This window comes from Nuphar pumila, chromosome 14 (assembly GCF_984573655.1).
Source record: "Nuphar pumila chromosome 14, dmNupPumi1.hap1.1, whole genome shotgun sequence".
NCBI classification, from domain to species: domain Eukaryota; kingdom Viridiplantae; phylum Streptophyta; class Magnoliopsida; order Nymphaeales; family Nymphaeaceae; genus Nuphar; species Nuphar pumila.
Genome location: NC_143262.1, coordinates 14,268,768 through 14,283,472, shown reverse-complemented (window position 1 = coordinate 14,283,472; position 14,705 = coordinate 14,268,768). Strand labels below are relative to the sequence as shown.

The window sequence follows — 14,705 nt, the reverse complement described above, 5'->3', positions numbered from 1 at the left end:
TTTTTGTATGGGGGACGCCCAACTATTTCCCATGTTTGACATTCATGAAGTGCCTTAATCTCCTCATTCATTGCTTCAATCCATTTGTTAGATTGAACAACTTGACAAAACCCAAGTGGTTCCTCATGTTTTTCAATCTTGGATAGAAAGACCTGAAAATCCATAGAGAAGTTATCATAACTCACCCATTTTTCAATAGGGTGCCTTATCCTACCTGATCTTCTTGGTGCCTCTCTGTTGCTGGACAATGCCACGTGTTCTTCAATAGGTGCGTCTGTTTGCTCTCTGGGTCTTCTGGTGTAGACATTTTCTTTGTATCTCAGACATTTTGTTCCCGATATCTTATTTGAAGCCGTCTCATCATGGATGTTTTCAGGAGCCAAAGTGGTATGTTCAACAACATGTGAAATAAGTTCAGCACTGAGCCATGGATCATACCAATTATCAGTTGCGTCAGCATGTTCATGATTGTGATTTACTTTATTTTTTAGAAAACTATTTTCATCAAAAACATTTCTGGAAATTCTGATCTTCTTATTGGTTGGGTCATAGCACCTGTAACCCTTGTGTTCATCTGCATAGCCTACAAATTGGCATATAGAGGCTTTGTCTTGAAATTTAGTTCTCATGGATTTATCAATGTGTACATAACATGTGCATCCAAAAACTCGTAACTCATCATAATCAGGATGAACACCGAAGAGAACATAATATGGAGACTGATTTTCAAGGATAGTTAAAGAGAGACGATTTATCACATGAGTGGCAGTGTGAAAATCTTATGTCCAAAGACTGATGGGCAAGTTACAATCATGCATCATGCTCATTGCACTTTCCACAATATTTTGTGTTTACGTTCAACAATTCCATTTTGTTATGGAGTGTACGGGCAAGAAACTCTACGATGTATCCCATTATCTTGGAGAAAATCTAAAAATTCTTTGGAGGAATACTCACCACCTCCATCACATTGGAGAATTTGAATATTTTGGGAGAATTGAGTTTTAACATAGGCATGAAAGTGGCAGAAAATAAGAAAAACCTCTAATTTGTGTGTCATAAAGAATATCCAGGTAAAACGAGAGAAACTGTCAATAAAAGATACATAATATTTGCTTTCAGAAAAGGAAGGATTGGGGGCTGGGCCCCAAACATCAGAACATATTATCTCAAAGGGCACGGAGGCTCTTTTATTTATTTGATGAAAAGGAAGTACATGACTTTTGCAGACCTGACAACTGGGACACATTTTATCCTTCAATGAAGGTGAAACAAACTCTGAAAGAAAACCATTGGACACTAACTTTTCAATAAAGACTTGACTACAATGACCAAGACGAGAATGCCAAAGATCTGGCTTATTACATTTGGATATACTTAGAACGTTTTTAGAGATATGGTCAGACTTGGGCTTCAGGACACTGGAGGTGATCTTCATTGAAGACATACATGTTTCCACGTCGCTCTCCTTTAACGAACATCTCCTTCGTTTGAAGATCCTTGACAAAGACAGAAGTAGGAGTAAATTCCACAGATGAATTGGTAGAGTCAACAAGCTTAGAAACAGAGACAATATTTTTCTTTATATTTGGTGCATGAACAACATCAGATAAAGGAATAGATGACTCCGACAAAGGAATGAGGACGTTGCCTATGTTTGAAATAGGGTGGTGAGCCCCATCTTCAGTTACAATGTTAGATTTACCAAAATAAGGAGTCAAAGTAGAGAACTTACCTGCATTGCCAGTGACATGAGCTGCTGCCCCAGAGTCAACATACCATATTCCATCATCATTCTTTTTCAGATTCAAGTTGGCCATGACAGATAAGAGAAGATCCTTAGCATCATCACTGACCCGAAATGTACCTGTCATTCCTGATATAGCAGCATTTCTATTGTTTTGCGTTCTATTCCGATTTTGTGGGTTGAACCAACAGTTGGCTTTGATATGACCTCGTTTGTTACACTGGTAGCATGTGGGAACATTCTTTGAAAAACTAATTGTGGAATTTGGTGTAGGTAGTAACCCACGTCCACCTTGGATGAGAGTTTCCCTACCTCTGTCACGTCCTCCTCGTGTACGATCAGCTATCATTCCTGTGGCAAGAACCTCATGAGTAGAGGATTGTCCTGCTGAAGCATCAGACATGCTTTTCAGAGTCATCTCGTACTGAAAAAGTTTGGCACATAATTCTTCAAAATTGAGCAACGTAGGTAAGCATAATAAAGAGGTAACAAGAACATGATACTCTGATCCCAGGCCATTCAGTGTCTGCTGCACCTTTTCTTTATCTGACACTGGATACCCAATCATGGCTAATTGATCTATGATGCTTTTGACTTGATTTAAGAATTCAATAATGCTCATTGCCCCCTTTTTTAACATATGAAATTCAGGTTTAAGAAACAACACTTTAGCCTCTGATATCTGAGAGTAGGTCTGAGCTAAAGCCTCCCACAAAACTTTAGATGCGCAATCATCAGGAATGGAAATCAATACTTGTGATAATGTGGAAGTGATGTACGCGACGAGGGCCTGATCACACTTCATCCAAGTAACAAATGCAAGGTTGCGAATAATATTCGACAATCCTCCATCCTCTTTGGCTTCGGTTGTGATAAATTCTGGAGGCATTGGGGTGGGGACATCCAAGTGACCTGAAAGATCTTGACTACGAATAAAAGGAACAATTTGCCTTTTCCAAGTCAAATAGTTGTTTGTAGTTAGCTTTTCCGAAACTAGCTGCCCCAGGAAACTGGATGAAAGGCCTGAATTGACTGAAGTATCCATTTGTAGACTTGTTGACAAATTTTTTTTTTTGACAGAATGACGCTACAGAATGACACTAGTGGCTGAAACTAGACTGTCGTATCATAAACTAACACAGTTGGTAGAAATTGGCACAGAGAAAAACAATGTCATGACAAAATAAATATATTTATAGGTGTAAAAAAAAACTTTACAGAAAATGAATGGAAGACGAAAATGGTAGATCTCTGACAGGTAAAATCAACAAGAATGAGGTAGACGTGACCGGTAAAACAAGGTGGACAAACAGGTAAAACCAGGGAACTCGATTTTTCTGATATTAGAATATTAGACTTTTCGTAGCAAAAACAAGTTGTGAGATAAGATAAGAAGAGAAAGAAAAAAAAAACAGGAAACTCGACCTATTTAGAGAAGAAGTTGGCTTTTGTGTTTGGCTGAAGGAACTCGCCTTTTTGGGCTCGACTAAAGAAGATGATTGAAGGAACTCGACTCTCAGGCCCAGCCGAAGAAGATGAGATTTGTTTAGAGAAGGACTTGGCCTTTGGGATCGGCTGAAGAAACTCGCCTTTTTTTTTAGTTGGGAAACTGCAACTCGTCGGGCTCGACTGGACTCGGATAATACTTGGTTAAAGGACTCGGCTTTTGTGAACTCGTCTGAAGTAGAGAAGAAGCAGTCGTGATAGACAGATTCCAGTATCTGTCGTAGAAGGTAGCAGGCGTGATAGACAGATTCCAGTATCTGTCGCAGATAGCAGGCGTAACGAGAGGCATAGGGTCGACTTCCAAAGGCAGATCGTGGCCAAAAGGTGCAGATCCTTTCGTGAGCGTGATAGACAGATTCCAGTATCTGTCGCAGATAGCAAGCGTAACAGAGAGGCGTAGGGTCGACTTCCAGAGGCAGATCGTGGCCAAAAGGTGCAGATCCTTTCGTGTTCCCGATGAAGACACCTTTATGCCCAGGGTTGTCGCCGCTGCTCTGATACCATGTTAAAACCCCTACAAAATCGAGAAAGGAAAAGGAGAGAGAGAGAGAGAACTCAAATTTTCTTTTCTCTGTTGGGAATCGGCAACCACTATTCTTTCTTAGTGGCTGCACTAAACATCATTAAGTTAAATAGGTTTTACAAAACTTTTACATAGACAAAACTGCCCTTTGTTAGTAATGTGTATTACATTATATACACGTGAACCATATGGATCCTCTACTGGATCCATATCCGATCCGATCCATGTTCTAATAGGTGTCTCTCTCCTCAACTGAAGTTGAGTATCGCGCCATGGCAACGACTACGTCTGAGTTAGTATGGTTGCGACAACTACTAGAGGATTTGGAAATTCACACCACAGAACCTTCCAGATTATGTTGTGACAACAAGATTCCTTCTCATGGAAGGTACATAAAGTACATACGTTTCATGAGAGGACAAAACACATTGAAATGTATTGCCACTATGTTCGGGAAGAATTTCTGTGGAAGACTATCACACTGCCTTATGTTCATCAGAGTATCAACTCATAGACTTCTTCACCAAAGCACTTCCTTCATCCAAATTTCACTTCCTACTTGGCAAACTCTCGGTTGTTGCACCATGAGTTTGACGGGGGGTGTTAAGATATACATATATGTGTATATATATGTATATATACATGTATATGTATATATGTGTTTATTGTTAATTGAAATACCCATTAGGGGTATTTTGGTCTTTTTTGTAATAGGTGTCAGCCCATTAGGGGCTGACATTTCTGCATTTTATTTCATGTATATATTTTTGTCTTTTTCTTTTTTTACCTTTTTGTCTTTTTCAGATTTGATGGGACAACTCCATATAGCTGTTGGAGCTGCCCCAACAACTATATTTATGATGAGACAGCTCCATATAGCTGTTGGAGCTGCCGCAATAGCTATATTTATGACTGTTGAGTGCAGCCCCAATAGCCATATTGAGCTGCACCACATTAGCTCCATTGTATTATAAATTGACCTCTTGTGGCCTTGTATTCCTAACTCATTCTTGAGTGCTTCTATGCAATAACAAGTTTGTAGACCCTTGTGTGGGTGGTTTCATGATTCAATCAAGTATTTTTACTTGATTGAAAGTGTGTTCTTGCATGTGTATCGGATTCAATCCACTTCATTACAGAAAACGTAGTTAAGATATAGAAAAAAAGTTAAAAAGTAAAAGGTAACACATGATATCATGATAATATCAAGATAATATTGCTATATATATATATATATAAATTTCTGAGATTTTCAGAATATCGGGATATTTTGCCTTTAATATTGTTTTATGAATTTACAGCTATATTATCACTATATTTTCAAAATATCACATATATCTGTCACTGTGATATGAACTAAATATGTTGATTTGGCTCATTGGTCTTTCTTTTCCAGATTGCATTGGGTAACATATTGAAATTCCGGAAAAAGAACTGGCAGTTCGACGTCATTGGTGGCATTATTTATTTTGTATTGGTGTTTTCTATGTTCCCACAGGTAAAAAAATTTTTTGCTTTAATTTCTTTTTTTCTCTTTTTTCCTTTTGCCTTACTTTTTCATTTTTTGTTTTTTTATTTAATTGTTGTCAAAATAGAAGAACGAGAAGTATTTGTGAAGTGGGAAGTAAGTATGAAGCAAGTCAAGAGAAGTCCTGATGCATGAAACATTTATGAAAGCAAGTAGCAAGTAATGTTGAAAGCAGTAATTGGGAGTGAGTGAGCAGCATTAAGAGACGAAGGAAACAAAGAAGAAACTTAAATAAAATTTAGAATAACCGTTATGAGTATTTTCTATTTCCTACTGAAATCCCACTCAAGTAGGCACATCTTATGAGAAGCATGATCCCTTTATCCCAGGAATTAGGAAGCCATATCAGGAAAACTAGCTTCACCAATTGCGTTGGATGTGCATTAGTTTATGCATTTGGGGAATGCTTCTGGAAACTGCAACTTTATTTTATGGAGTAAAACTGCTGTTGTGGGAATTGTTGAATGTTTTATATTTAAGTGTCATAATTATGTTTAACTTCCCAAATTTTAATTACAAATATGTTTTTTTTTTGCCATTGCTGTCATGCTTTCGTCTTGTTTTCTTTGCTCAATAAGTCATGACCAAGGTTGTCAGACTAGAAAGCGGAAGTGGGAAACGATACGGGAAGCGAAAGCGAGAAGCGAGACATTTTAAAATTTATAGGAAGTGAGAGGCGAGGAATAAAAAAAAGTGATATGAGAATTGAGTGGGAATTCATGTCGCACACAAATAAAAACTAACATAAAAATTACTATTCTTAATGTTCATGATTTTAGTGTAAGAATTAATTTTTTGTCAAAATCTGAAAATGATTACCAATTTAGAGAAAGCACATGGGAAGTGAGTGGGAAGCATCATGCATGAGAGGAAGCACATAAAAAAGATGAAAAGAAGCAGGAGAGAACATATAATAAGTATGAACGAAGTATGGAAAATATAAGAGAAGCGTGGGAGAAACAAGATTCTCATCAAGTTTTGGAAGCGAAGAGTATCGTGCTTTTTGAAGCGAGTTTTCGAGAAGCATGCTTCTTACTTATCTAACAAGCTTCCGATAACTCCGGTCATGACCATTTGGAATGCTTTCCTTATATATTGTATATACAATATAGTTGGAATTTGATGATGCGAGTTGTTTTGACTCAATCTAGCCTTTTAGATGTGTTCAATTCAACACTATGTCACAGGGACTCTCCAACTAGGTGCCGCACCTGCACCCGCACCCGATGTGGTCAACCTGACCTTGGGTGCAGTCAACACACCTAGGGTCATTTATGTCCAACTTTTGGACTTTATATATATATATATATATATATATATATATATATATATATATATATATATATATTTTTTTTTTTTTTGCCACACCCCTGCACCCAAGTTTTTTGAAAGTGCCGCACCCCCGCACCCACACCCATGTGACATAGGTTCAACATGCTTGATTTAGTGGAAATTGATTCTCGGATCATGTTTTTTTATGGAAAAACAGTTTTTTTTGAGTTAGGAAAAATCAATTTATTTGCAGATGTTGATTTTTGCATTTCCAGAACAACTTGTATGCATGTCAGATTCTGGTGACATGTAGATCACATCCATGGGTCAGTAATCTGTTAGAAAGTGACTTGGAATACATTGGGTTCAATAATGAACCCATACTTATGCACGTGGAGTGCAAATATACCCATTAAAGGGAAACAACATAAGCACATAATGTGCTAACACATAAAACCCATAAAAAGGGAAAAATATGACATAAAGTCATAAGTTGCATATCATTGAAGAATAATGGAGAAGGGGTAAAAACCCCATTACAATGGAGCATAAGCTCCCTCAAGCAGTAGTAAATACAAAGGGGGAGACCCCTATTTATAACACAAGAAAGGAGCCACCTAGGGGGCTCCCAAAGGAGTCGTTGGGAGCCCCCAACGGTCACATTTGTGACCGTTGGGGGCTCCCCAACGACTCTTTGGGGAGCCACCCTAGGTTGCGCAAACCACGAAAAAAGGAAAAAATAAAAAATAAAATAAAAGATAAAATTACAAACATATTCCAAATGGAATATGCGTAAAACTGGAAATGTCTAAACTACCCCTATGCCTATAAATAGAGAAATATATATTTTATATATATAATTAGGATAATACATATGCATATATACCATATATGAATATGTATTATACTTTATATATATAAAATATATATAATATTACAAATGTTGAATGATACATTTTAACACCCCCCCTCAAGCTTTGCGTGGGGGAACGAAAAGGTTGAAGACGGCAAGAAGAAGAATCTCAAAGCTTCAAGAGCCTTCAGAACGAATGCCATTGTAAATATCTTCCTCCAATGTCTTTATCGATGAGCACCTTCTATCCAAGGGACTTCCTTTTCTCTTATCTTCAAGATCCTGAGAAAAGAAAACAACAAAGAACAAGTAAAAAATACCTTTGCACTTTACTCAAAAAGGAACATTCCTAACAAGGTGCAAAATTTATGTATTATATGATAGTTACTTTAGCATGAATCGAAAAATTTAGAAAACCAAAGTTTCTAAATCATAGATTATGTTAAAACAAAAATGAGCGGAAGCACATTATGCAAAAATAAATTGCAAGAATGCATAATGCATTCATAAGGTCCAACATTGGACAAATATAACCCCATAATGAGGAATAACAAAATGATCCACGAAGGGATACCACAAGAAGCCTACGAAGAGGCATAAAATACATATGCTTTATTGAATGAGAGCCCAAAAAAGGCCATAAAGAGCATAAGCATATACTTATCATTAAATGAATTAATACTCAAAGAACTCATTAATGATCATGCTTCAAACATGTAATGAAGTGCCAAACAAGAGAAAGTGGTAAAGCCGGATGAAGTCTCCAAGAGCAAAACAAGAGAGCACGCACATATACAAATAGCCACTAATGGACAAAGGAACAACACAACCACTTAAAGTGCTAAAGCACCCAAAAGAAGAGGAAAAATGTATATTCCACTCAAAAGGCTTCAAAGAGGCATACTTTAGGTAAAATAAACCCAAGAGTTCACAAGGTTTTAAAATCATTTATGAAAGTCACACTTAATTGACAAAAAAAAACATATTTTACATATAAGGGTGGCAAAAACCATAAGCACTTAATATATAGATTAAATGCTAAGAAATCAACTTGATATGCATATCAAAAAGATGATTCACTTGAAAAACACAAGTCATGAATGGAATTTTGCAAATTTCAATAATAGTTCATCCATTACAAACAACTTTCTCATTAGTTCTCCAAAAACCCATAAATCAAGTGTATAAGCTACTAGATCAAGAATATAAAGCCATTAAAGGCCAAAGACACACACAAAGGTGTGTAAAAGAACCTCTTGTCTACATATAATAATACTTGACATAAGTGCATCTACGACAAGAACAAGAGCATACATGCCAACATAGACTAAAAAGTATCTCTTGTCTACGTAAAAAATACACTTAAAACCAAGTATGTTCAGCTACTAGAACAAGAGTAATAAGCCAACCATGGGCTAAAACATAATACATCTCTTGTCTACATATGATAGCACTTGAAATGAATGAAATAAACCAACCATGGGCATACATCTTAAGCGACTAGAACAAGGACACAAACGCCAACATAGGCTAAAAATCACACACCATGGTGTGAATCAACGTGCCTTGTCTACATATAAAAACATTCAAGACAAGTGTGTTCAGCTACTAGACCAAGAGAGCAAAAGCCAACAAAGGGCTAAAAACACACGAAGGTGTAATAAAATTCTTGTCTACATATGATGACACTTAGATAATGGGCATAAAAGGAAAAGACTTTTGAGGCAATAAACTTGTAATGAAAATAAACCTCGAATAAAACAATACTTCTTTTAAAATGAATTCTCATAACAATAACATGCATGTAAAAAATATCTTCAACAAGATACTATAATCGATAAAATAAAATTCTTGAGAACAAATGTGTGAACATACACACACCAAGAACACTTAGAATACTTGTGCAAAATCACAAGAACACATGTGCACAACGAGCACAACATACAGAATCACAAATGTGCAAATGCACTCATAAGATTCATAAACAAATAAAAGGTTGGGCTATAATCCCAAAACATCTTGATTTTAAATGTACCTTAAAACATTTAAGGTTTCAAATACCATATGTCCATCACATTTACTTAGAAGCATCCATAATATCAATGGCACAAGAACAAACTAGTGACACACTCATATATCAAATCATTCTAGAGTCCCAAGGTGCCCATAACTCACCTCAACCACCATCTATAATATGGTAAGTGGACAATCTAAAAAGACATAACGAGTGTCACACTCATAATTAGAGATCATATACCAAATCATTCTAGAGTCCCAAGGTGCCCATAACTCACCTCAACCACCATCTATAATATGGCAATTTGGACAATTTAAAATGATATAACACGAGGTGCCCATAACTCACCTCAACAAACATCTTTAATAAAACAATAATAAGGCCAATATAGGCATTCATAAAGATGGTGAATTTCGAAAAACTTATGAAATCTACTATTTCAACTTAAAAATGATAAACAATCATGAAATCTTCATAAAAGAGTATATACTCACAAGAAGATTATAAGGACCGAAAGGCTCCTTAAGGAGAGTTTGAACAAACAAACATATACAACTCCCAAAGAAGGAGAAAACTCCATTAAAGTGGAAGAAATCCCAACAAAATAGATTCATTAACAAAACCTTATGATAAATAAGATTGTACTATGGCTTAAATAAAAAGTAAACATTTATTGAGGAAAAATTTAACACTCTTAAGTTTTATCGAAAAACATGACTTAATAGATTATTACCTACTCCTAATGAAATAAGTACACAATAAACATTAGTGAAGACCATAACTTTTGTAATGAAATATGCGGAAAAGCAAAAGAGTGCATTAAGCACTTACAACATTCACTAATGAACAAACAAAAGGGCAAACACCAAAACCCACAAGAGACAATCACAACATAAAAATATAAATGTCTCTTATTGAAAAGAGAGAGAACTCTCTAAATGTTGAAAACATCCTTAAGAGTGTAAAGATGGAAAGAAAATCACCATATTCCATAAGACCATTTTAAAACTTAATTCAACCGGTATTAAAAAAAAACTTTCTTAATTAAATGTTGCTCATATAAAACGGACACATAATATGGAATTTTTCATATATGCCAAACATTTTTCAAAAAACTATATTTCACAAGCATTTTAATCTTAACATACCTTTCTTTAAAGACTAAACATTCATATAAAGGTATTTTCATAAACAAGGTTAGGTTTAAAATGTAAATTCAAAGTTCCAACGGTCATAAATTTTTACCGACCCATTAAAGCAAGTTTTGAGCAATCATATATCTAATTTTTCGCCAAACAAGTTATCATTTAAAGTTTTTCAAAGAAAAACATACGAAAACGATTCAATGGAGTAGCAAGAAACTCAAAAAAGACATAATGACAAAAATCACACATAAAGAAAAGAACATATTCCATTCTTCATACAATACTCAAAGAAATAGAATGCATACCGAATAACTATAAGAAAGACAATAGAGAGAAATGAATACTTCACCATTTTTCTTTAACAAATTCTTGAATACCACGCTTTCCGATGCACCAAAGAGCAACTCGATCTCAACCTTGCTCTGATACCATGTTAGAAAGTGACTTGGAATACATTGGGTTCAATAATGAACCCATACTTATGCACGTGGAGTGCAAATATACCCATTAAAGGGAAACAACATAAGCACATAATGTGCTAACACATAAAACCCATAAAAAGGGAAAAATATGACATAAAGTCATAAGTTGCATATCATTGAAGAATAATGGAGAAGGGGTAAAAACCCCATTACAATGGAGCATAAGCTCCCTCAAGCAGTAGTAAATACAAAGGGGGAGACCCCTATTTATAACACAAGAAAGGAGCCACCTAGGGGGCTCCCAAAGGAGTCGTTGGGAGCCCCCAACGGTCACATTTGTGACCGTTGGGGGCTCCCCAACGACTCTTTGGGGAGCCACCCTAGGTTGCGCAAACCACGAAAAAAGGAAAAAATAAAAAATAAAATAAAAGATAAAATTACAAACATATTCCAAATGGAATATGCGTAAAACTGGAAATGTCTAAACTACCCCTATGCCTATAAATAGAGAAATATATATTTTATATATATAATTAGGATAATACATATGCATATATACCATATATGAATATGTATTATACTTTATATATATAAAATATATATAATATTACAAATGTTGAATGATACATTTTAACATAATCCCCCCCCAAAAAAGGAAAAAAATTGGAGTTTGCAAGTTCAATGCAAGTTGAACTCACCCAAAAAGTTAAACGCAAGTTGAGCTCTTTGCTGCTGATTGCATGTGCGACCAGCAGCACACAAAGTTTGCACAAAAAACACTCTTTAGCGGCAGTCACGATTGCCATTAAAGGGTGTTTTTTTTTACGCAGCGCACGATGGTGTGTCCAATAGTTCGAGCACCATTTGCTGTTCAATGTTTCCCTTTTTCGTATACTATATATTACAAGGTTGTTAAATGCGATGAGGCGAAGCGAGGCGTTGAGCCTGTTATGAAGCGAAGCGTAAGCCTCAAGGCGTTGAAGCGTAAGCTTCATGATCAAAATAATAAAATATATAATATTAATAAAATAATGAAAATTTTAAATAAAAACTACTAATAAACGATAGTATAAAATAAATACTATTTTCCTATAATTAACTTGTATTATTCATTTTCTTATATGCATGCACATGTAAACCACAATTAAGTTAGACTCATAGTGCAAGATAAAACAAGCCTGCAAACGCCTCATACAGCGCCTCAGTACCTTGAGCTTGTGCTTCGCCTCTAAGGCGTACGCTTCAGGTACTGAGGCGTGAGCCTCTCACAACATTGATATATTATATATATGAGGTAATATTTGGTCATGTCAACCTGACCATCCGAATGAACTAGAAATCATAGGCGTGAGTCGTGTCTACCCATTCGGACCTCAGATGGATTCATTATGGTCCAAATGCTAGGAACCGACTTTTGGATCGTATTTTTTCAATGAAAAACATGATTTTATGAGCCGAGAAAAATATTGCACATTATAGGGCATTGATTTTTGAAGGCTCCTAAAATCATGCCTACTTGTCATAATTGGACAATCCAAGAGCCGATTCCTACTAACCAAACCATGTAGATCACATCTACAAGGTTAGGTTTATGAAAAACAACCAAAAAACAAACAAAATGAAAAAGAAATCTCATTTATGCATAATGGCTACCTGACCAAATGTTAACCCATATGTATGTCATCATCATTTCTGATGGTCTTTTACATGAGCATTTGAGATCATTTCCCTCTTTCCCCATAGTTAATGAAGTACCAAGTAAATTGATGTGTGTGAAATTACTAAGAAGCTTTACCAAGTCCATCTCTAGAAAATTTGGTAAATGGTGCTAATACATTGAAAATCTTGTTGGCAACTGCTTTGCTGATATTGGACTACTTATGTACCTTCTGCTATGTCTGCATTATACTCACTGTTTTAAAGAGTATGTCTTTTTCCACCTTTCATATATTTGCCAGTTGTGTAATTTATATCAGTTAATAAGAAACATTCTTCTGCATATTTTAGTCTACTCTTAAGTCTGCATAAGTTACCAGATTAAATAGTTTTGGGCTTTCAGTTCCTGCTGTGTATTTGTGTGTTCATGCTAATGTACCTCATATTATCGATTTTGGACGTCTTGTTTTCTGTGGCTTTTCTAATGATTATTGAGTGAAAAATTCATCTTGTTTACAGATCTGATGTATATATTGTACATTTCCAGTGCAATCTGGATCACATTTTGCAGAATGATACTTGGTCAGGTCACCTGAAGAACTTCTTCAGTACAATGCAGCAGGCAGTTATATACATGCTGGAGTACTCATATGTATCATCAATGGGAATTCTGGCATTGTTAATAGTCTCCTTTTTGTTTGTCCCTTCCAAAATGTCAAAAAAGTGGCGTGCTATTATTGGGGTTCTTCATGTTTCTGTCCATTTGACTGCAGCAGTCCTTCTCATGTTACTGTTGGAACTTGGTATTGAGACCTGTATCCGCCACAGGCTACTTGGAACTGCAGGTATGCACTTGCTTTTTCTGTTTCATATGGTCTGTGTCTTTCTGGTGTTTATAACCTTATTCAAATAAGCTTATAAATAAATGGTCACGTTTTCTTGCCAACTATTATCGAATCACTGAGATTCAGTCTCTATTACATGTATGTCATGCCAGAAAACTGATTGGCATCAACGTTACAATTTTTCCAAACATTTTTTATTTTTTTTAGATTATTTTTTGAGTCCTTATATAAAAAGGGACTGAAATGGAAAGTAAATCAATCGTCCACTATGCTTATATGATTAAAACCTATTTCACATGGGTTCACATGTGGGTGTGTGCTCAAACACGGTATGTCTGTTTTTCAAAAGAAGGCATAGGGGTCTGGTCTTATCTATATATTTTCCGAGTTTGTGACATTTTTGAGTTTTTTCTTTAATAGCAAGCCTTTCCTTTCAAACATAAAAAGCTAACAAAAATGCCAAATTTTAAACTTTTAAGCATACAGCTAAAATATTTTACACTCCATAATACAGCCTTGGCAGTTTTCAATAGCACAAGATTGGCTGGAGTGATGCTGGCCAAAAGAATGGGTACTGTTTAGTGAAACTAAGTCTAAATTGACTCATTTTTTGGTACAAAGGAAGTTCACATAAAAGTGCATGCTACTTTAGGTTTCCAGCTGCAGCAGAGTCAGACATTGTAGAATGAAACCCTTTCAGTTGGTGCCAAATTCACTTGTTTCCTACATCACCGTCACCAGAAACTGTTAGTCTATAAGTAGTCTTATACATTTGTGCATACCTACTACAATGAATGTATACATGTATTTCTGAAAACGGGTCATAAGTGATAGCTGGATTGGTTGAGTTACACTGTTAGCTGCATGGCGAAAAACCACAAATTCAGTCTTCATATTAATTGTTGAAATTTTGTGACTTGAGAAGTAGGGATGCAAGTGGGTTGGATCCAGGATGGAGGTTTTGCAATTTTTGGCTGTTCCGGATTCAATTCCGTTCCGAATCCGAATGACTTTCATCCCTATTGAGAAGAAAAACTATATATGTAATGTTGTGGTGGATGTGAAACTATTGTATGGATAAAAAGAGAAATGCAATTAATAGTCTTCTTTTGACTTGAAAAGAGAAAATCCGATTTCAACAATTGTTATGGCGTTGACTAGATATTGAATAAACAAAATGTGCATGCTCAC

At 35.7% G+C, this 14,705-nt stretch overlaps 1 protein-coding gene across 1 annotated transcript in view; it reads left to right on the top strand.

The window, feature by feature from the left end:
- The window catches only part of LOC149816459 (uncharacterized), a 96,615-nt gene that overhangs the window by 80,058 nt on the left and 1,852 nt on the right, over positions 1-14,705 (top strand). Inside the window, exons 13-14 of the mRNA XM_089987780.1 lie at positions 5,173-5,274; positions 13,217-13,514. Of these exons, the coding sequence (XP_089843906.1) occupies positions 5,173-5,274; positions 13,217-13,514 (400 nt within the window). The remainder of the gene's footprint in view (positions 1-5,172; positions 5,275-13,216; positions 13,515-14,705) is intronic.